Source organism: Corvus moneduloides, chromosome 7, assembly GCF_009650955.1.
Source record: "Corvus moneduloides isolate bCorMon1 chromosome 7, bCorMon1.pri, whole genome shotgun sequence".
Lineage (NCBI taxonomy): Eukaryota > Metazoa > Chordata > Aves > Passeriformes > Corvidae > Corvus > Corvus moneduloides.
Genome location: NC_045482.1, coordinates 20,888,039 through 20,911,615, shown reverse-complemented (window position 1 = coordinate 20,911,615; position 23,577 = coordinate 20,888,039). Strand labels below are relative to the sequence as shown.

The 23,577-nt window shown below is 38.0% G+C and overlaps 1 protein-coding gene across 3 annotated transcripts; it reads right to left on the bottom strand.

The window, feature by feature from the left end:
- Nucleotides 1-3,072: 3,072 nt before the first annotated feature.
- GALNT3 (polypeptide N-acetylgalactosaminyltransferase 3) lies at nt 3,073-22,838 on the bottom strand. Of its 3 annotated transcripts, none has more exons than XM_032115423.1 (12): nt 22,735-22,838; nt 19,870-19,957; nt 14,490-15,084; nt 12,979-13,151; nt 11,621-11,770; nt 11,143-11,377; nt 10,302-10,419; nt 9,729-9,929; nt 8,532-8,663; nt 7,798-7,899; nt 5,003-5,155; nt 3,073-4,529 (listed from the first exon to the last, which is right to left on the bottom strand). In XM_032115423.1, exons 3-12 carry the CDS (start codon nt 14,996-14,998, stop codon nt 4,407-4,409), a joined length of 1,896 nt encoding a protein of 631 aa, XP_031971314.1. In that variant the 5' UTR covers nt 14,999-15,084; nt 19,870-19,957; nt 22,735-22,838; the 3' UTR covers nt 3,073-4,406. The 3 variants fall into 3 exon arrangements, 2 of the variants coding, with proteins under 2 accessions (XP_031971314.1, XP_031971315.1); XR_004241450.1 differs by lacking the exon at nt 3,073-4,529 and adding an exon at nt 7,032-7,413 and having other exon boundaries at nt 5,069-5,155; XM_032115424.1 differs by lacking the exon at nt 19,870-19,957.
- Between the last annotated feature and the right edge of the window lie 739 nt (nt 22,839-23,577).

Here is a 23,577-nt window from a genome sequence, read left to right as displayed (position 1 = left end):
GCTGCCAGTGCATTGTTCGTCTCATTTCTGCTATGCAGGCACTAGAGAGCCTCTCTCAGCTAAGAGAACCAGAATTAGTACTGCACCTCCTCCCTGAGACCTGCAGAGCCTCCAAAGACACTCTGTGAAATCTTAAGCATTTCTCCCATTCCTGATAGCATAAGGAGAAGCAGTTTGTGTGGAATTTTTGTGTGTGTGTGTGTGTGTTTTTGTTTTTAAATATTTGTATGCCAATTAAATTAAAGAAATAAACAGAAATGCGTTCTTAGGTATATCCATTTGCCCTTTAATGATACTACTGCCTACAATTTTCTTTGGCCAGGGAAATATTGTACCTGATCCATCTGTGCCTATAATTTTCATAATAAGGTAACAAAACAATTGTTTTCAACAGCTGTTGGAATAAAATTTTCCAACAGCTCTCTCTGGTGGACAATTTGCAGTAATTTTATACCTCAGATCATTTCAATGGCAACATTCAAAGAGTACTGCTAAATTTCAGGACAACTGCTTATTTTGAAAACTGACGATCAACATAGCTTCATTAAGAAAATAACACAGCAGAATCTCTGCTGTATTTTTATTCTAATATTTATTCGAGCTGAGCTGTACGTTTATTAAAAGTTGTCCTTAAGCTTGCTTATGTGACAAATTACATTTAGCTAAATTATTTGTATTTACAAAAACTGACAAAGATCAGGTGTTGTTCTCTAGATTATAAAGAAGTTCTCACAGCAGTTGTGCTCTCACTTGGTTTTAGTTTGTTGGGAGTCCCACATCTGCTATCGGACTGCTTTTGGCATTGCCATGAATTGTGGTTTTTTAAAAGGGCTGCTCCAGGGCTTGCTAAGCCATACTGATACAAAAAATGTTGTAAAATAGCTTTCAACACTGCTTCTTATTCAAGATCCCAGGATGCCCATTCAGAAGGAAGATTTAACTCTAAGGTTCACTTGCAAGTTGATCTGTTAATAGTACTCTCAGTATTCTATACTCACCCTACAGTAAATCAGCGATTACTCCCAAGAGTGATAAAACAAAATCCTCAGGTATGGTGGGCTGGTGAATTCCCACTGCAGTGAATGGTGTCATTACCAGGTAGAGCCACGAACAACCAGTAGGGACCGCTTGTTCACAGGCAGTACTACCCAGAGGCACAGGCCCTGAAGTCCCAAAATGTTTAGGACCTGCTTCATCGTGATGGGAGTGTGGATGAACTGGCCTGGCCTGGCCTGAAGTCAAGCCTTCTTCAGCACTTGTGATTACTCCCTGGCTGTATAAGAGAGCACGGTGAGATGGAGGTTAACACTGATGCCAGCTGTTCTAGTAACCTTCAGAAGTTTATGTAGCATCTGCTTGATGTACCAATGTTTACATGCTGTGTATGAAATAGTATTTATCTGTGTCCCCTTCATGGGGGCAGAGCATTATGACATTACTGAAAATGATTTAAACGTAAAAAAAAAGATGTAAAAGAGCCAGAGAACCCCTCTGCAACAAACTGATTTTTCAGCAAGCCTTTCTATTAGAGCCTGTTAGCCACTATCAAGAGAGCATTAACAATGGCCAGAAGATGCTGCTGGTTTTTTATTAGCGTATAAAAAACCTTAAAATCCAACTTCCTAAACCTGCAATCATATTTGCAGATCTCTTATTCCTCTTCTAGTATTATATGATGCTTATATACGTGTATGTACACACACACACACATACGAATAGTTGGAAGTGCAATAGTCAGTGTGACCTAAAAGTTAAAACTCTGGATCCTCAAACAGAATACAACAAAAAAAGTCACTTATTTTTTTCCTCTGTTTATAGATCTTTTCTGGCAGGTAGTAGGGAGTCCAGGTAAGACTGAACAGCTATACTAAGTACTGCAAAATACAGATGAAAATGTCACAGTTTCAGGAACTGTGATAGTTAACATACCTTAAAAAAATGATATGTATAATATGTATTTTGTACTAGTGCCCTACTGACCCTTTGACCTGAAAAGAAGTCTCAAAAAATGGAAGGAAAATCTTAAAAAGACCATTTTTAAATCACAGAATTAATTTCCCTTTCTATATCTAGAACTAAGGACAAATATAATAACTAGGTGAATTGCTATATCTAATGTCTGCAAAAAACAGCTACATCTATTGCTGTATCTGCTATGATATGATCTTAGATTACTAGTTTAAAAAACCAAAAAACACAAAGTGGAGCTTCTCTAGCACTGCTTAGTAAGAGGTTCCTACCTCCAAGTGCAACAAAACACTCGTTTCCTTGCAATTTAAATTCTACTCTGGTTTGAAATGTTAGCTCTTAAAAAAACTGAAACAACCAACAAAACCCCACCTGATAATGAGTAGAGAAATGATGTTTCATATATGCATATCCCAATCTGACAAGCTTGTAAGAGAAACAGGTTGCATGAAGAAATTTCCTTCAGTGATATTAAAAATACACATTTTCTATATAACATGAACTGAGAACTAAAAGAACAAGTACTTTTAAACTGGTATGCTAATAAATACCTTGTCTTCTAGAACAGGTTCCTTGGACACTGAGTTTCTATTCCAAACCTGAGGTTCAACACAGCACAGCAGCTCTGTGTGTAATCTCCCATCCTCTATTTATACTGTTCAACAATTTTCGCATAGACCTGCATTCTGTTTTTCCTGAACTCACCCATTTTATCCACCACATTTGTTCCACTTCCAATATTGGTTTTATCTGCAAAAGTAGTAGTACCTTGTATTCCATTAACAAATTAAAATATTTATCAGAGGACACAGGTGGATCTTTGTGCAGTGTTGTTCTACACAACCTTCCAGTTTCAGTGGTATAATTAACCCTTCCTGGTAGAGTCTTTTCAACAATTTCTGTTCACACTGTATCAAGTTATTTTAAGTTGTACAGCTTTAACTTCATGGGATATTCTCACAGGTGTCTCCAAAAGCCTTACAAAGGCTGAGATACAACTCAAAGGCATTAGCAAGCCAGAAAAAAAATTAAGAGTTAATGCTTCTGGAAAATTATCACTGGTCCTTGCTTATTCACTTTTTTGTCTTTTAGATGACTTATAACTACTGAAAGGATTTCTTGCTTTTATTCAGAAACTGAACTCATTAGTCAGGTACCACTGAATTATGTACAGACAGGCTCCCTCCCCACCACAGAAGTAAAAAAAACCCCACATCATCATCCATTCACCCACCAGACCTAAGTTAGCATTTATCTATTACTTATTTACTAGGACAAAATAACAGATGTATTATTAGTGTACTTTGTCCTATTCAATCTTAACACCCACCCCTTCTCAGCTTTATATTTGATCATGCAGCCAAATACTTTTGTTTTAATTTTACAAATTTTAAAAAATTGATTATATATTTGATTATGCTATATTATTTTCTATAATTAGCAAACTAGTTAGAAAGGCCAAGATCTCACTGAGACTGATAATTCTGAGATCAGTCCTTTGTAAAAGGGGAAACAAATAAGAAAAAAAGATCATTACACAAGAAATTTGCACAAGAAATTACATATGGATAACATTAGAAACCTGTGAGGTAAATATTGCATAAATCACTAAAAGGTAGGGGCAAAAGTTTAGTAGATAACATGTAATTTAAAAGCAATAATGAACAGAATGATGAAAAAATGTGTGACTGTTAAGCAGCTCGGAAGCCTATTATAATACAACTTTATAATAAATTTTTAAGTTCATGAAATGTAAAAATATACAAAAAGTTTTGGCTAAACAAAAGATTAGTATCAAAATAAGCAGATTTTCCATTAAAATAATCATAAATACATATTTTAGTGAGAATTACTTTTTTCTACTACAAAAGAACTGACATTCTAGAAGCTGAGCACAATGTGGTGGCTTATTTGGCTTTGACCTGACAATCAAATATTTAATTTTCCAAGTGAAGGAACTTAAAAAATATTAAGGAAGTTTTACTGAGTAAAGTTAATTACTAAAAAAAATAAGTCAGCCATTTGAGCATAAAAAGATACATATAAAGTGTATTGGGTTTTAGACAGTAGACAATAATTTCTTGCAACTCTACAGAGAAAATTAGTCTTCTTCAGAAGTACTTAAAAAATGCTGAAAAAACCCCCTACGTATGGCTCCCAAGGTGAAAGAGAACTAATAGGATCCATAAATCAGTGGTCAACATATAAAGTCTTATCACAGAAATACTGTAAACAAAAAATAACCAGGATCCCAATTATCTTTGGTGTAACAGACTCTTAGGAAATCACTGCTGACACATTTTATATCCAACTTAAGAGGGAAAAGACACTGTTTAAACATTTTGCATTTGAACTATCATGTAAAAATACAGTATATGTATATGATCACAGTTCAAAATTTCTTTTAATAAACTGCTTCTGGCCTATAATATTAAATCTTAATCGTTCTGACCAAAGATCCATTTCTGGAAAGGGTCTGACGGATTACAGGATGCCAAACTCGGGTGCTCTCCGTTTCCTGTAAGGCACATACGGAGTGCTTCATTGTACAAAGTTTGATCCTAAAGTGAGTAAAAAATGGAGGAAAAGAAAAAGTGAACAAACCATGAGCATGCTATTTCCCCCCACGGTTCCTCCCCTAAGCTGATTTCTAGAGTAAGCTCATGCAGGTGGTGCAGAGGGGACTAGAAAATACGTAAGTAGTATGCAAGTGCCAACTTGCTTTGTCAAGAAAATTTTGTAAAATATTTTAAAAGATACAAAACATCTGAATTGACTTCCAGGTGGATGTCTAGACAAACAAACTAGAGGATATCAACTGGTTTTTTAAGTGACATTCCTACTAGTGACATCGCATTTTGATGTGGAACTGAAAAGCTGAAATTATCTACATTTTTCTGCCAAAACTAAACTTACTCTTTTTTGGCTTGAGAGTATTTGTTTTGCTGGTGTTTGTGCTTTTATTGGAAATCCAAAATTAACTAATATTGAAGATCACTAACAAAAAGGCCATTTCACTGCCCAAGATATATACCTTCTGGTGCAGCCACTGCTCCTCTCCAACAGCAAAGGTTTTCTGGCCTTTGTAGGTGCACTCGCGAAGCTGCACAGGTCCCTTGGCAGCATGCAGGCAAAGCTCCTTCTGGATGTTATGGCGAATTTCATGGTGTGCAGAATATTCAAAGTACTATTTAAATAATTTTTTAAAATTTTGGTAAATAAACACAATGAAAAGTGTTAAACTAAATCAAGCCTTTCAAATTTCCATACACAAAATAATACATTTCTTTTCTCATTCAAACATTTGAGACTACAGAATAATTCCTCTGATTTTTAGCACAGACACTTCAAAAGTGTTTACAAAACTAAAAGTAGTTTTTAGTATTGATGCAATACTAATTTATACTTGTATGTATTAATTGCAAATGACACTTGCTGCATGTGTCTTATGATGCAAAATCTTACTCCCACACAAACCATATATAATCCAAGGAGACAAACTGAAGAGTGGAGATGGTTGTATGGATAACTTAAATTTTGGCATTTATTGACCTTAAAAATCTGTACTCAATTCTGTTGTTGGATTTTTTCTTAGAGCAACCAACAAAAGCTGTCACAGGAAACAATACTGATTCCTGTATGCCAGCTTTTGCTGCTTGATCTAAACAATAAATGGGAACAATTGGATGCTGTTACATCCTCTTGTGAGGTAACCATTAGAAAAGTAATAATAAGCATGTATTTTGTGAGCTCATTTTACCATGATTTCCTGACAGCAGAGTACTCTTAAGGCTCAGCTGTAATTCTGGTCTTAACAGGGATTTACTTATAACAGTTACAGACACAGCTGTCCTTTTACCCCTCCAGCCCTAACCTAACATCCTGATCTCTTCTATTTCCCCCACATTAACCAGCAGAATCCCTAACATTACATCTGGTTGCTACTGTTTCTTGCCTCTGTATGTCAGCAACCTTCACCATATCTTTCCTTTGAATATTAAGGCCAGGCTCAGTTACCCCCCTCTGGCTTTCCATTTTCCAATGGTCAGCAATCACCTCCTCACTACCTTGGAAACAATGTAGGAATAGCACTGAGGCATCTCACAGGCATCTCACTCTTAACAAACAGGCATCTCATTCTTAAGACTCTATGACCAGTATTAGTCCTCAAAACAGGTACTGACAGAAATGACCTGCTTAGTCATTTAGACACAGTAATTTACTCGTAATCTGGTAATCTGACTTAAATCTGTCCTGATTTATTTTTGGAACTTCAAAATCCCTGTAAGACCTGAAAATAATGACTTGAAAGCTAGGTCTAGAACTTTATTCATTTTGGATATTGAAATGAGCACGTTTCCAGCCTCCAATAATCTAAAAAGGAAGAATAATATACAACTGATGTACAACTCTGAAAACTAGGTTCTCTTTTCTACTCCCATTTCAAATATATGGACGAAGATGACAGCATGGGAAATATCAGCCTACACTGCTACAAGTCTGGTAAAGAATGGAGAACAACTGAAACCAGAGCATTGTAATGAGAAGGGTTAAGTAAGCAAATATGCATCTTGCAAGCATTATCAGCAAAATCTATTCTCTGAAGGCTGGCATTTAAAGGGATTCAGACTGTTATTCTGTAGCAGGAGGGAAACCAAAAAACATAACACTTGAAAGAATAGGGTTTTAGTATAGCCCAAGATAACTTAGAAAGTGAGAATAATAGAAGCATACAGCAGATCTCTTAATACAATGTCTCTTTCTACAGTGTTCCCAAATTAATGACTGTGAGAATGTGAAAAGGCTAATAGGATTAATCCACAATCGAATAAAACCCCAAATTCAATCCTGTGAGAAGCTAGCGTAATAGGGTAGTTCTTAATCTAGACAGCATGCCATCTCTCACTAAAAATGGTTGGGAAGGTATCACCTGACTAGGATTATGTGTCTCAATTTTCACAGTGCCATCAATGGATGTCTTTTAAGACTGAAAAAAAATTTAACACCCTCTCTCCCCAAGATAACAATTATATTCTAATAAAAGCTGTTGGACCTTTGCTGACCTTTAATTATTAAGGTTCTACAGTTGACACATTTTATTCACTTTTGAAGGCAACAGAGAAGTGTGCATTTCTGGGCAGGGAAGGAGATGTTCCTTCTATTAGTATTACAGTAATGACTGAACGATTCAGTGTCTGACATCTATTGCAAGTCATATTGTAGAAGAAACAGAGCACCATTGCTGCCTCTAAGAGCTATGGACCAAAGAGAGCTCCTCTTGAACAAATGGAATCACATTATTCACTTGCATTAGCCAGTACAGGATAGGCCACTTTGACCTCACACTGTGAGGCTGCAAGCGTGATAGGGAAGGCGGCTCAGGCCTGGACACTTGGCCTCCCACTGGCCGGATTCCAACCAACATCTTCCTTGACAGTGCGAGTCCTGGTGACAGAGAAAGAAGCAATAGGAGGAAGCATGAGGAAAGGAAGAATTAAGAAGACAACACTTACAAGACAGGAGTAAGGGTGGCATGAAAAGGTTTTGCACAGAAAGGAGAGGGCAAGTGAAGCACTGCAACTGTGTCTGAAATCTGAATTTGTATGCTGAAGTTCAAACATTGGAAACGGGACACAACATGAAGAGTGGTATGGAATTTTCCTTTAACAATATATATAGGCATTAAGTATTAAAGAAAAAAAAAAAGGAAAAAAGAGATAGAGAAATTTCATATTAAAAATTAGTCAATTTCTCTAAAATTAATTAAAAGTTTTATATGGTAAAGCTACAGCAGGAGAGAGAATAAAACTCAGGTGTCAAATATTTTACCTGATTTCCTCCAAGTCCATGACAAGAATACATAATCAATGGTTTGCTGCCATGGTTATTTTCACCAACATCCAGACACATGCGGTTACCTATATTTTTTAACTAAAGAAAGGGTGTTATCAGGATAAAAAAAGCTCAGTGGAATGACAAAAATATAAACTGTCTCAGTCAAATAAAAAAGTAACCTTTAGTTTAACAACAATTACAGCTGTTAGTTCATTTTTAATTTCTGCTATGCTCTAATCTAAAAATCCTGTTTTCTCAGTTGATCTTTTCTAACTAAAAGCCTACCTAGTAACTACACTGTCACACATGGAGTTATTAGCCTGCCCTGTACAATCTTACTGTTATTCAAATTACAATTTGAACAGATTCACATGAAATACTTAAAACAGGAGGAAGGGAAAGTTACTTGTAAATACATGCTGAAAATTCATGTTCACTTCAAGCTAAGAACTATTACTTTAATTTTTTTTGTTGTTGTTTTAGCAGTGCAAAGTCTAAAGTTATTTGGCAGGGAAAATGACTTTCGACATAAATGAAAAATGAAAATTACATAGCTATTGAAAAAGCTATAAAAGGTATGCAGAAGAGATTCTTTGTCTAGACTAGTGGCAGAAAACCATAGAGCAGTTAAAGATAGCTGAAGTCTAAAAGCTATGGCTAAGGTAGTACAAGAGATCAGCAAACTTCCTGGACAATGAAGAATATAGAAAATAAGGATCTCCACTTACATATCCAGAAAACAAAGGATTCAGGTCTGGCACATACGCTTCTGGATAAACATTATTGAGATACCAGGTAAAATTTTTACACTTCAGACGCTGCCTTAAATCAAGTCTTTTTGATATGTCTCCAAATGTTTTCTGTTAGAGGAAGGGAAGTAAAGAAGATAAATACATTAACATTCATTTTGCACACATAAAGCTGTGATATTCTGTGTAGTACTACACAAGTTTTAAGCTTCCTTTGTTGACTTTTTTCTAGTTAATGCTGTAATACTACAGTTACTGCTGTCTCTCAGTGTCATAACACCACTGACATCCTGCCTGCAGCATTTCAAAGCACTTAAAAGAAAAATACATTGCAAGATGGAAAAAATAGAAGTATCTTTAGTCCCAAGGAAGTTTTAACACTGTGCCATGAAGTGGGAAAGTACAAATAAGGCCATACTGATGACAGCCATAAAGCCAACTGATCTCACTAGAAGTGTAAGGTGAAAGAACAAACTGGATTAATGAAATAGTAAGCATAATATCCAGTACAATGTAGAATCTCCCAAACAAAATTCAGTTGTTTAGCTGCTGAACATGCCTAGGAAATCTAATGCTTTCAGTGATACAATAGTCACAAAAATTTATCACATGAAGGGGGAAAAATAGCTTCTAAAAGAAAATTCTAGATTCTAGCTGGGCAGAAAACTTAAAAAATAAATAAGCCAACACCCAACCTCCCTTGAAAATAACTGACATTTTTAAACAGAGACAGGATGGTTATCCATCATCAAATAAGTTTTATCCTGCTGCTAAAGAACAACAAAACCTGCTTAGTCAGTAAAAATACTAAGTAACTTGAGACTAACAAGATGACATTCTCACTCCAAAAAATAAGTTTGTTTACATTGTCTACACTCAGTAGTTTCTCTCATGCTCTTCTGGTAGTTCCTGTACCTGCACAATGCAAACAACTCAGGATTTTAGAGAAGGCATGAAAAAAATCACCAAAAAATAAACCTCACAATATCAAATCAACATTCACCACCCAAACACTTTAGTTTTCTTATGTTTGTTGGGGCTACAGCATTAAGCAACTTGAACTGTCTTTTCCTTAAAATATCTAGAATCCTTACGTACTTTGTCAATAAATAACTTTTGCTCACCAAAACTTTCACCGCAGCAAGTGTGATTTCTAATACCACCACCACCACCTACTTGTTTCACAATTTTTGCTGCCTCTGTGTTTCTTCGGTAAAATATTTCTTTATATTCATCCATCCACACTTCTGCAAGGCGAACTTGATTACGTGTGATCACCTGAGTACCTTTTGGGAAAGTATGGGGACTCTTGCTGCGAAAGACATGGCCAACAACAGAGCAAGGCATGATCTCCAACTGTCCACCACATTGCCATACCTAATAATAACATTTAGTGTGTAAGTGCACTGCAATTAGAATTCAGGGGGTGGAAAAAAATTCAGTAATATTATTGTTTGCCAGAACACATCAAACCACTAGCAAGAGTACATATATCAAGCATACCGTAAGTGAATTTCCTAATCAGATAAAACCTGGAAACTACAATGAACCCTAAAAATATCTAAAAAAAAAATCAAAAACAGTTTAGTGAGTATGTTTGTATTTTATTTCACAGGTAATTAGTAATTCAATTTTCCTTGTCCTAGTTGGCTGATTGAACAGAGGAGTCAAGATCTAATACTAATTTATTCTCAAATCCCCTTACACTGTCAGCATAGAGACAATTACTAATGAGGGAGCTAAACTTACTCTGAAAGACATTTCTATATTTTCACCTCCCCATATTTCCATTTCTTCATCATAGCTTCCAATGTGTTCAAAGTAGTGTTTTGATATTGAAAAGAGACCTCCAGCAAAAGTAGGTGTTCTGCAAAAACAAAATTTTAAAGATAGTAGGGTTTTTAAATATAGATGTAAAATCATAGTGCAACTATTCTAGGAATTTCCCATGCAATTGTTAGTATTTCACTACAGTGATGCATATTCCTGGCATAGATAATACTTCTAGCACTTAAATATGTTCACAAAGAATCTCATTTAACAGCTTACTGCCATTTATTAAGAACTCATTCAGAATAATGACTGCTGGTATAAAAGAAAGCATCGGGAAAACTAATAAATTTTCTCTGTATGGAGGATATCGAGCAAAGCTATGACTCCTACAGACCAGTAACCTCTCTGTGGACAAAGCAGGCGCAATTATCATCAAAGGCACTACTGTATCAGCTTAGTATTTGGGTGCTCTGACCCTTTTTGTCATTCTTGCAAGTAAAGTGAATGAAGACACAGAATCATTGTACTGTCTCTGAAAAAACTGTGTATAATCCTCCTTTGCCCTTTCCCCCGAGGAGTATTAGCAATTTCCACTGTATGTAGAAGAAATAATGCAGAGCAATTACTATCTTAAGTAGGCTATATTTTTATGAATGCTTTAAAATGTGGTTCTTAAAGGAAGTATTACAAAACACATCTAAGATGCTAAGATGTCTGATTATACTCATCTGAAAAATTAATTTATTTACAAACTGCTGTTCGTAAGAAAAACTCCATGGAAACAGAAGGATTTAAATAGTGCTCAAATAATGTTTACCTAATTGGATAGGTTTCATCCTTTCTTCTTTTATTCTCATGTTTAGGAAGAGACTCCCATCCAAAGGACAAACTCCAATCAAAATTTCCTCTGTTGTGGTTATGCCCATAAGGAGATGGTTTACTGAATTCAAAAGTATTGAGATCTATAGAAGCAATGTCAGGGCTTACAACAGCAACAGGGTTCTCAGCTATTCTTGCCAGCAATGGCTCTAACCAGCCATAAAAGCATTCACCTGTGGAGAAAATGGGAACACTGACTTTTTGCTTGGCTATAAAGTAGTACACAGGGTATGTTTTAACATCCAGCAAGCCATTATGGACTATTTTTAAATAGCATTGCTAATTATACTTTTGAGACTATGAAATAGGAAAGATGATATATTGCTAACATTTATAATTCATAAAAAATCTTCAACATTAAATCAAAGACAACAGCATTATAAACCAGACCCGGCACAGTTACAGGTTGCACTTACAATGAGCATCCAGAAAAGTGAGGGTCTCTCCTGTTGCTACTGAGGCTCCCAACAAGCGTGCAGTGATCAGACCTTTTCTTTCCTTTTGACGGACTACTTTAACTATTTGAAACTGTTTCACATATTCATCTAGTTTATCATGCAGGTATTCTAGAAAGAGCAATCAGTGTCAGGATATTCAGTGTACATACATGCCACTGCCCAAAATGTTACACTATTAAGCTAACAAGATAAACAACTCGCACTAATCCCAGAAATTACCTCAACATCAAAGCCATAAAAATTCCTGTCCGCTGAAGGTTATTTTTAGGAGCTGAGGTTTTTGAGGGTAGGGGTGTAGGAAGAGGTGACCAGCAGAGAACAGGAGATGGAACATTAAAATAATTCTGAACAAGAAAGGGTGTGCTAGTACATCTCTGCTGCAGTGATAACCATTTGAATTTCAATTCCATTTTCATAGCAAATGGATCTCGTACCTACATTATCTGCAGAACATGCGAATTTTTTCCTTAATTGATGGCACACTTACAGAGTTTTCAAAGGCTACAATATTTACAGCAGCAACAGAAGCCATAAAAAAAACTGTTTAAATGTTCAAAGTTTGAGAAGGAACCCCACATCTCATTAAATATCCCACATCATCTTCTTTATTCTGCCCATCCGTAGTATTAAACTATACTACTGAACATATTTCACATCCAAATGTCTCAATATACTCAATACAGAATTGCAAAAAAGTGTAAATACATTAATAGAAGAATGTATGTATAGACTTGTTCATCTAAAGCTAAGCATACAAAGATTTTTGAACTTGCATTTGTCTTCACACTAAGTATATATTTATTTTTGAGATTCAGCTTGACCGTTGAAGATTATTTTTCCATTAAATTATTTTACTATCTAATAAAGACACTTCCCTTCATATTAACGAAATTAATTTGCATAAAGACAACCACTGATAAAATGCAAATTCCTACAACTCTGGGCCAATTTATACTTGGATATTTTGTTCTACAAATTGCAGTTGGTTTGAAACACAAATTACAAAAATACTTGTCATGCAAGCAGTTATGCAGTTAAATCAGCATCAGAACCGGAAAAAATAGATATGGGGTTTAAAAACCTTTTAGAGCACAAGAATTTAATATTTGACTACCTTATGGAAAAACAAGATTGGGGAGGGCTATTTTAAATCTAAAAAAAAAAAAAGAAAGAAACAAAACCACTTAGAATAAATACTGTTATGCATGTCAAGAGTGGTAAAGAGACATCCTCTTAGCCAATTTATCTGCAATCCCAACATGCCTTCAATAAAAAAAGCAAACAGGAAAAGAAGCAAAACCAGAAAGACTTCTTACCATCTACACTGGCATCATCCACCAAAATAATCTCCTTTAGCAGTATGGCAGGAGATGTGTACATCACACTGTGAACGGTTCTGAGCAGAGTTGACCACGCTTCATTATGGAAAACTATGATAATGCTTGTGGTTGGCAATGGCGGGCAACGCTTAAACTTTTGTTCAATACATCTACAGATTAGAAAGTGTCAGGGGTTACAAAATGGACAATAATTTTTTACTCAAACTCTTAAAAGAAACTTTTCTTTCTAGTACGAAGCTTTATAACAATGAACATTAAATATTTCAGCTTCTCTGTTTTCTATCCCAGTACTGGAGTGCAAAGGTAGGTACTTCAAACGGAGCAGTTGTTCAGAATATTTAAAAAAATATTATGACTGAGAATTCCACTTGAACAACTTAGTTCTGCTTCTGTCTCAGACACATTTGAGTACATTTCATATAATACCCAAGCCTTCTTCAGGAAAAAATGTTATTCTATTGACAGCAGCAGGTACTGACTGAGCTGACTCAAAAGTCACCATTACTGCTGAAACCTAAGAATACAAAGAAAAATATTTATTAGAAAAATGCAGCGTTTACAAGGAAAAATACAACCTATCCAATTCAAATTTCAAAGTTTTGAAGAAATACTATGTAATCCTTACAGCAGCATATCCCATTCAAGGGATACAATTTTAAACCTACAGTTTTTCAAGACTGACATATCCTAAACATAATTTTAGATCCAACGGCAAGTCAAGATGACAATGCTGTATTCTGTATTCATAAGTTGCACACTTAGTGTTTATTGCCTGTCAGCTTCAGGGACTGGAAGACACCCCAAGGTAATAACCACAGTCACTGCCTCACAAAATACACAAGCAAAATCTCCCCAGTTATGCTCTCGGAAAGGTTATGGTGAGCTGCACCACATGTATCATCAGCGGCTCAGTAAGTTTAGCCACTTCTGCCACAGATGGCTGACAGCATTTCATCTGACACTGACAGAGACTCATAACTAAACCCACTCTCCCACTCTCCCCAAGTCCTGCAGTCTATATTTATAAAATTTTTCAATACTACAAGATTGCTGCTGAGACCTTCCATTACCTTGCTCAACAGTTTACGATTCCTAATTTATTAAATTACGCCAGTGGTTTTACTAACACTGAATACTAAAAAAATGGGGGGTGGTGTTTAAATTGGAAAAATGTTGAAACCACATTTTTAGTTTTCTTCTAAGTAAAACTTAGCAGGCTTCCTGAAAGCTACTCAGAAATTTTAGCTTAAAGGCAAAAGCAGAACACCTTATTTAAATATGGTTACTTTGAATTCAAAGCCATGAAAGAAGTGAGCTTTTCTAAACATTCTTGGCTTTGACACTGTGGATCATTATGTACAGCCAATCATTATGTATAGCTAGGAGACTTTCCTAAACTATCACCTACTGCTGAACTCTCAAATCACTTTGCAGTCTGAATTTCTGAGAAGTTTTTCAACTATTAGAACATACACATTTAAACTTACTCAGGAGGTCGAGTGTCTGGTCCAAGATCTCGATGTAAAGAAATCCTGTCACTTGCAAATGCATTAAAACAGTGTTTCTCTTCTCCAACCTGTTTTTCTTTCTGTTCTTCTGAATTTAAGTTGATGGTTTTAAATGCTTTTCCAGAAGCTCCAGGAGCATTAGGATCTTGAAGGGGCCGATCTAGAAAGGGTTTTAGTTCCACTGGAGTATAGTGCCCTGGCAAACAGTGTCTCTCTCCAGGAATCTTAGTTTGCCTAACAGGTGCTTTTATCTGCATTTTTGGCTTTGCACCTTTGATATTGTTCATAGCATTTAACACAAGACCAAATACATGACTTTTCTTTCCAAGAACTGGCTCAATCCCTGCTTCATCCTTGAAATCTTGAACACCCACTTCTCTTTGTAATAAAAATAAAAATACCAGAAAGACAAACACAATAATGCTGAACTTCCAAAGTTTCCAGTGAAAAAATGCCTTAAATAGTTTAGGTGTCTTTTTCAAGGCCATTCTAGTTTTAAAAATTTTCACACAACAGACGTTTCTGTGAGTGCTGTTCTTCAAATATGTCACAGCATTTCTTGAAATTATAGCACCTGTAAATTAAAACAAATAGTATTCATTTAGACATCGAATATATTTAACTATATACAGCCATAAGAAATTAATGGAGAGGAATTAATTCACAACTCCCAAAAATCAAACGTTACACATGCTACATCACTTAAAGAGACATCAAACCTATCTATAAGATATCCAAAATGCCCTTCCCCTGTTTTTTGTTTTGGGTTTTATTTTTTAAATACACTTCACATTGAAGAACCAGAAACCAGGAATACCAACAAGAATAAAACAGTATTTCTACACAGTGCCACTATTTCATATTTATTTTCTTCCAATTAGTTTGTTTAAAATTAGAAGAAAGTGTTGTATAAAGTCTTGTAGAAGCAGGGAATTTTAGTTTGATGATGGGACAGAAGAGAAACAGGTGGAATCCATACATTAGTTCAAGCTGCATGTCAGAAAGAGCCACATGGAAAGTGAACTATAAAGATAGGAAAGACTTCTCAATCAACTTATTTCAACAATTTTAAAGTTTCTGCCACTATTTTTTTCACAGACAAGTAATTATTGAGTTGCTTTCAAAGATGAAACTATGAAAGACATTTGAGGACTACCAAAATCTGAGTAATTTGAATTAAATTCTCTTTGCCAAACTGGCAGTTTACAAGAAGAAGATGCATTCTGCAACCAGCCTGAATAGCTGGGATAGCTACTCAGGGAATAGCTTCATTTTTGTCTAAATTGCATGTATGCGAGTCCAGAAGAAAAATAAACAGCATCTAGCTAAAAGCCAAAGTTAGTTCCCACTTGTTAACTACTGACCACAAAATTGCAAAAAACTTCTATTTATTCCTCTGAAATACAAGTAGATCTTAATTGGAGTAATATATACTCAGGAAGAGATACAAGTCAGAGAAAACAAAAAAACCCCACCCCTCACCTGGTTTCCTTCAAGTATTTGCAGGAGAAACTAAGCATCTGGATTCTTTCATATTATACTGTATTTCAAAGCTTATGTCAGCTTAATAAACCCATACATTCAAACTACAGTGTTTTTACAACAGAGTTATTGTTAAGAGTGCAAAGAGGAAGCATATTACAACATACTAAAAGGTACCAAAAACACGCTTCACAACTCACAAAATTTAAAAAAACCAAACCAAACCAACCAGTCCACTTCTGTCTGTGTCACATTTTATTTTCCCATTTTTCCTTACTGCTGAAACATTTGAACTGCAATACCAATACCTTTATAGTGGAAGACTACAAATAAAAACTTTCCTTCCCAATGAAAGGATTGCAACCAAATTACCAAACTACCAGGCTGAAAAATGTCTTGTTTTCTCACAGTGTCTGGTGGGTTGATCTTGACTAGCTGCCAGACAACAACCCAGCCACTCTCTCGCTTTCCATCCTCAACATGACAGCGGGGACAAAATAAGATGGAAAACCACATGGGTTGAGCTAAGGACAGCATGATCAGTTACGAGTTACTGTCACAGGGAAAACAGACTTCTAATGATGAATTTGAATTTACTGCCAATTAAAAATAGAGTAGGATGGTGAGAAACAAAGGCTCAAACTACCTTCCCTGGCTCAGCTTCATTCCCAATTCTTCTATCTCCTTTCTGCATAGTGGTGCAGAAGGAATGACTAATAGGGCTGTGGTTAGCTTGTAAGACTTCATCTCTAGCACTCCTTCCTCTGCACGCTTTTCCCCTGCTCCAGCACGGGTTCTCTCTGTGCAGCACAGTACTTCAGCATAAACTGCTCCAGCATAGGCCATCCACAGGTCGCAGTTCCTGCCAGGATCTTGCTCCTGCAAGGGCTCTCCATAGGCTGCAGCTTTCTTCAGGGTATATCCACCTGCTCTGGCCTGGGGTGCTGCACAGGCTGCAGAGTGGACACTTCCTCTGGGGTGGTCCTTCATGGGCTGCAGAGTAATTCTTCTTCACTGCAGTCTTCTCCATGAGCTGCAGGGGGAATATCTGCTCCAGTGCCTGGAATACCTACTCCCCTCCTTCTTCACTGACCTTGGTTTCTGCAGGGTTTCTTATTTTTCTCACTCCTCTTTCTCACAGCTGCTGTGCAGTATTTTTTACCCTTTCTTAAATACCTCATCACAGAGGCACCACCTGCTACACTGGGTGGCCCAGTTTTGGCCAACAGTGGGTCTACTTTACAGCTGGCTCAAACCAGCTGTGTCCAGCCCAGGATGAGAGTGTGGACGTGGAGGGGCAGCCCCATGTCTCTTATCACAGAGGCCACCTGTGCAGTCATCCTCACCTCCTAACCCTGCCATGAAAGTGCAATATACAATGTAAAACACCAACCGTATGTACAGATTAGCACCCAGCACTGCAGGGGCAACAGTCTCTGCAGGTTGCTAATCAGGAATGCTTTCCTAACACCATCAAAAAGAAAATCACATTACTGTTTCTCAGTACACCATGCCCAAGCGTGTAAGATACTAGTAAATCTTAAAGCTTAGAAATCAATAAGCACTATAAATATATCTTCCTCAAATGGAAAAAAAAGAAAACATCTTTATATATATACCTATATCTATCTATATATATATCTGAAATACATGGTGTCATAAGATGCCTTAGAAACAAGAAACGTGGAGCATGCTGCCACAACACACATGAAATGTGTCTGTCCCTAGAAAAGACAACTCCCTTGAGTTAGGTGGATTGTGGGAGACAGCAACACAACTTACCCCTTTCTGTGTGGATTAGTACACTCTACTAGCATACATGGCAGCAGGCCGTGCACAGAAACAAGAGCAAGTGATGTTTCTTTAAGAAAGGATCAAGTGACAGCCTTGGAATAGTATGTACAGCAAACACCAAGTGGACAGAGGCTTGATTGCCACAAGCATACAGCAAAACCTTTTGATATAGACAAATGCTGAATGTATCTTTGTTGACAAAATATCTGATAGGGATATTGCTTACAATAAGAGAAGAGTTCTTTGTTGCACAAAAAAAGCAGCAGTTCCAGAACAGAAGCTACATTGTCCAAAGAACATTTGCCATGAAAGCTGTATCTTACTTAGGGTTTTTTACCAGGATAATTTTGTAGTCAGAAATACAATCTTTATTCCCCACAAATGCCTCTCACATTTTCAATAGCATAGCAATGTGTCAGTAAACACAGACCAAGCTACTATTCAATCCTCCAGGACATGCTGAAGAAGTATGTGGCATGATTAAACTCCCTGGGGTGACTGTTTAGCAAAGTGTTTAATCTTCTCTTCATTAGTGTTGTTTTCACTAATAGTAGTCTGGATTCTTACAGCACTTTGAAATAACTAGCCCTAAACATCTGAAGTTGGATTTTTTTTTTTAGGAAGAAAATAATCAGGAAACTAAAATGTACTACAAAAGTCTTCTAAAAGTGCCAAAAAGCAGCTGCCACACTACTTCAAACCACATCACATGGGCAGTGTGAGAATTCAATGCAGTCTATGTTACATTATGCCACCCACTGGTTCTGATGTCAGACTGTCTGCAAAAACTCTTACAAGAAAGCCTTGCTAATGTGGCCTACAAGCAGAAAATTATGATTTTTTTTTTTGTTAGCTTGATCTGAACAACACTGTAGAGAATCATCTTTTATAAAAAAGTGAAAGTATCATTAACCCAAATCAGCAGAAATTCTTTCAAACCATGCGAGTGAGACAGAATTCATTGGGGTTAGTATCAACAATACACCTGATGTCAGTTTTTTTAAAAAAACTATTTTAAAATCTACTTTTCTTTTATCCAAATGTTAAATAGGTTTCAAATGTTCCCTTACAATATTGCTTATAGAACATAAAAACCTAAAAAAACCCTAAAAATACTAAAACCAAACCAAAACAAAAATCCTAAAAAATGGGAAAAATAGGGAAAAAATGCTTCGGAATTATTCTAATCACAACTCTTTTAACTAGATAACTTGGCTTCAACTTAATCTAATTCTTCTATAATTCCAGAAGCACAGTCTCATAAAAAGCTTGTCTATTTTTCCTTGTTATCAAAGTATACAATGCCTTTCTCAAACCTTACAGTCCCCTTCATCAGAAGGTGGCTGTGCGAATAAAAACACTGAGCAAATACTTTAGAAAAAAACCAAACAAACCTGACAGTGATGATCAACTGTTCTCACCAAATTAGCAAAACTCTGACAAATATACTTCAGGATATTTTAACTGTAAGAAGTGCTACTTCCACTACCGGTATCTCTGAATCTAAAATTCTAGACAGGGCTTTTTGTTTTCTTTGCATGAGTATCAATGTAATTGCTACTAAAACATTAGTTACTGAAATAATCAGTTCAGTAAATGATATTTTCATCTTCTACCACCATGGAAATTGATGCTTTTTTCTACTGGAAAATAAATAAATAAATAAATAAAGCACTGAACAAAACTGTTTGCACTTCCTAGAAGTACATCCCAGAGGAACATCCATTCACATAAGCACCTTTGGTGACAGACTAAGAAACATCTAATTCAGAATGAACCTTTCATAAAGGTTTAGCTTTATATCGAATATGAAGGTTCTTCATAGAATCAAAACCATTCAAAAGCACTTCAGAAACTGGGAATAATTAAACAAGTTGCTAAAGTTTAGCAAACTATGCTACTGTTTTCAAGAACATTAGCCCTTGACTTAAGTAAAGGAACAAATGATGAAATGTACAGAAGTTAAAGACTAAAGACATGAAAATGAGAAACAGAATCACCTGTCTAGTTTCTATCTCCACACTAGTTTATCTGTTCCACTCAGAATTCCTACTGAATGCGCTCCTAAATAGGGTACACATACCTAAAAGAAATAGAAATTCACTAAGCCCAGGTGCTATTCCTCCGGGTACATTCTTTGAAGCTCAGCCAGTAGAAGTGTGGTTCCACTCCTGAAAAAAATTTTAAGAGGAATACTGAATGTGCTCGGTTCCTGGGCCTTCATTTTAGAAACACTAATGGCACAAGTTATTCTACCAAATACTGGATGCAACCTGCCTCACTGATTATGACAGAGAAATTAGAAGCTGTACTTTCTGGATGAGCATACTGAAGAAGGCTGAAGAAATTCTGAGCAACAGCAGCACAGAACAGCTTGCTGAAACACAACTTAGTCAAGTATCTCCTTCAGCAGTTGCATTTAGATCAAAAAAATAAATGAGGAAAAACCCCAAACAAACCATCACCAAACCTCCTTCTATGTATTTTAATGGAAGTGCTTCAAACTTTCACATGCTCTTTCAAAGTTAGCATGACTATTTTTCTACTGCCAAGCACTGCAAGTGATAGGCAGAGAAGAGAGTTCCCTTTGACAACTGATAGCATAGTAAAAATACACAGTAACCATATTTTATAAAAGTTTTTATGGCTTATTTTTACAGACCTGGGATATGTTATGCACTTATCTCAAATTTAAATTTCACTCAACTCTGTATTTTCCTTATTTTTCCCTTGGTCAGATTGTTTTGGGCCACCATTTAAATTATTTCTGACTGTCCCTAAAAATGCAATGATGAAAAGGGAGCATGATAGCAGCTGTAAAGTACTGTTTTAACTTAGAAGGATTAGTGTATCATTTTCATTTAAGCACCAGAAGATAATGTCTGGACCATAACCAGAGGACTTCTGTTTGTTTTCCTGATTGTAGGAACATTTCTAAGATAACAAAAACATCCGAGTATCAAGTGCAGGTCTTGAAATCACAGTTTTCTAACTGGCCTTAAACTTTTGTTTAAGTGATAAGAGTAAAGCAAAGAAAGTCTCCTCGTGGGAGATTTACTGGGTTAGTGACTGCTGAACTAATATTTATTGGAAGCTCCCATAGGTGTCTTCACTTTCCACCTCTACCCACTTCAGTGTCTCTTTTCCAGCTACATTTCAGTGCTGAATAATGTCAGTCCACTGTATCTAGTCACTTGACTCCAGAATTTAATTACTAAATTATTGTCAGTTTTGTGATATGACTTATTTGTTTGTAAGCAGAACTATTTCCTAAGGCACATGAACTCAGTGAGTCTTAGGGAAAATCAGACAGTAGTAAGACAGACAGTAAGTAACTAAATCTATGCTTTACATGACTAAAAAAAATCTAGTCCTTTATGGTTTAGAAACCTGAGGCACTTTCAGATCTTGAAGAAGACAGGCACAACAATGAGCAGATTAGGATGAGAAACTCTTAAGTGTTGGCAGGCAACTGATCAGCATTTCATATCATGAACATGATTCTACATTGATTCCAAAAAAAGGGAAAACCCTGGGCTAGGTAACAGCTCTTGGAACAAGCGAACCAGGCAGCAAACTTGGGCAAAGCAAAAAAAAAAACTGCCTCAAAGCAACACAGTGTGTCACCTAGAACCACAGACACTGGGGAAATGTCCCAGAGAGGGCAATTATATCTTGTTCCTGTTTTGACAGGGCTCAAGATATCCGGCCTGCTTCTGGTATTACCCCACCCCAAAAAAGGGACACGTTAAGTGGCAATAGCAGTTACAAGGAGGAGGAAAACTGGTCTGCTCTTTCCCACAGTGAAACAAAAATAGCAGTTCAGGCTCTCGGTAACTAACTTAATTTTTACTTTGCTCTGTTATTGAGAAGCCTTGAGATGACAGTAGCAGATGCCAAATTGACCAGGCCACTGAGCAAACCTGGCTAAAAAAGGAAACCAAACCCTCTAAACTGGCTGCTTTGTCTCAGGCTCTAAGTCTGGCAGCTCAGCAGCGTACCACTGGCTTTAGTCAAGACTGAATTGATCAATACAATTTATAATTTTTTAAACAAAAGAGGTATTTTTGTTACAGAAGACTAACATGTACAATGCTACTGAGATACATACGTAACATCTGTATTTCCAGTGATTTTTTAATTTAACCAACAAAAATATTTATTAATAAATCCTTCTTTGTAAAAGAATATTTTACATAAAGTTTAAAAAAATAAAAATCCATGTCACTAAGGTTTTTAAATTTAAAATACACTTTTTCAGTCAGTTCTCCAGACCTAAGCAAACATTGTTCTAAGTATTGTCACCTGCTGTGCAGAAGACTAACAAACCGCCGGAGGGCAGAGACAATGCGGCAACTCTTTAAAAGCCCTTGGTATAGGATGAAATACGCCAGTTAGCTGGCAATGTACACAGCTGGTATCACCCTGCCGCCCCGAATGAATGCGGTACTGCGGGCAAACCCTTGGGCGGGATCCGTACGTGGCAGAGACACCTCCCTCGGTCAATACCTTCGCTTCGGACAGTGCATCCGGCCGGCACTTCCCGGAGCTCCGTGTCCGCACAGGCGGCAGCCTGGGCTCCTCGCGCACTCCACGTTCGCCCGGAGCGGAGCGGAGCGGAGCTCGCACGGCTGGGTTGTCCCGGCCCCGGGAAGGCCACTGGGGCCGGCGGCCTCGGTGGGATCTGAGGGGACCGCGCGTGGAGCGTGCACGCCAAGGGGCGCCTGAGGGGGACCCCCGGGGCAGCCCCGGCCCCGTGCCCGCCCCAGGACCGCTCCCTCACCTCACGACTCCAGCCCGCCTGCCGAGCCCCGCCGGGCGCGCCCGCACGGGCTGCGGCGAGCGGACGAGAAGCGGCACCGGACGCTGTCCCGCCGCCGGCCACAGCCCTTGGAGAGGCCAAGGAGGAGCGGAGCCGCGCGGTGCCTTCCGAGGCTCCCCCACTCACCTCGTCCGGCGGGAGCACGGCGAAGGCGCTGCCGCGCGGGCGGCACCGGAGCCCCGGGAGGCCGGAGCCGGGCGGGCTCTGCGGCTTCCGCCCCGCGCCCGCCAGGTGCGCGCGGCCGGCCCCGCGCCTGCGCCCGCGCGCCCGCGCCCCGCCCTCACCTGGCGGCCAGGTGCGCGAGGCGGCCGGCGGCGGCAGCGGGGGCGCGCCCGGGGAGCCGCTGCGCCCATCGCGCGCCCGCCCCGCGCCACGGGGCTCTGGCACCGGCACAGAGCGCGCAGCCAGCGCCGCACGGCCGAGCTAGGGCGGCACGGCAGCGGCGGCGGGGCTTGCTTCAACCACCCAAGTGTTACGGCGTGCAACACGGGGTTGACCAAGCACGCCCAGCTCACATGGTTGGGAAACGGAACACAAAATCCCTCTGAGGTGAGATCACAGACTGGGACAAGGGACATCACACTGAGCTCCCTCTCTTCACAATGCAGTTTTCCAGAGAGATAGATACAGAATCACTTTTCTACACAAGCATGGTTTAATGTGGGGGAGAAGAAACCCAAAAGTAGTATTTGCACTCCCGTAACAGAGTGTAGAGTCTCCCCTTCTTCCTACTCTCAAATAATAGCAGCACAATCAAGCGTCTCACCCCAGCACTTCAAAATTTCTTTCTTTGAGCTGCTGAACCGCAGGTACCTAAAGGCACTCAGCAAGTACAAGGGGAGTTGGCAGTAGTTACACTGATTTGTGTCACAACAGTGCCGAAAATGGAGATACTAGTTCTTTTAGCAATTAATATTGCTCAGGAACACTTAATAAGATTTCGACCAAAATCTCTCACACTTCATATAT

What these genes read in the sequence shown, in the direction of transcription:
- GALNT3 (XM_032115423.1), bottom strand. Translation starts at nt 14,998, where the DNA reads ATGGCCTTGAAAAAGACACCTAAACTATTTAAGGCATTTTTTCACTGG. An exon ending in CACTTTTCTGGATGCTCATT is followed by an intron (nt 11,378 to 11,620) that starts GTAAGTGCAACC and finishes TTTTCTCCACAG; the next exon opens with GTGAATGCTTTTATGGCTGG. An exon ending in ATGGACTTGGAGGAAATCAG is followed by an intron (nt 5,156 to 7,797) that starts GTAAAATATTTG and finishes TTATTTAAATAG; the next exon opens with TACTTTGAATATTCTGCACA.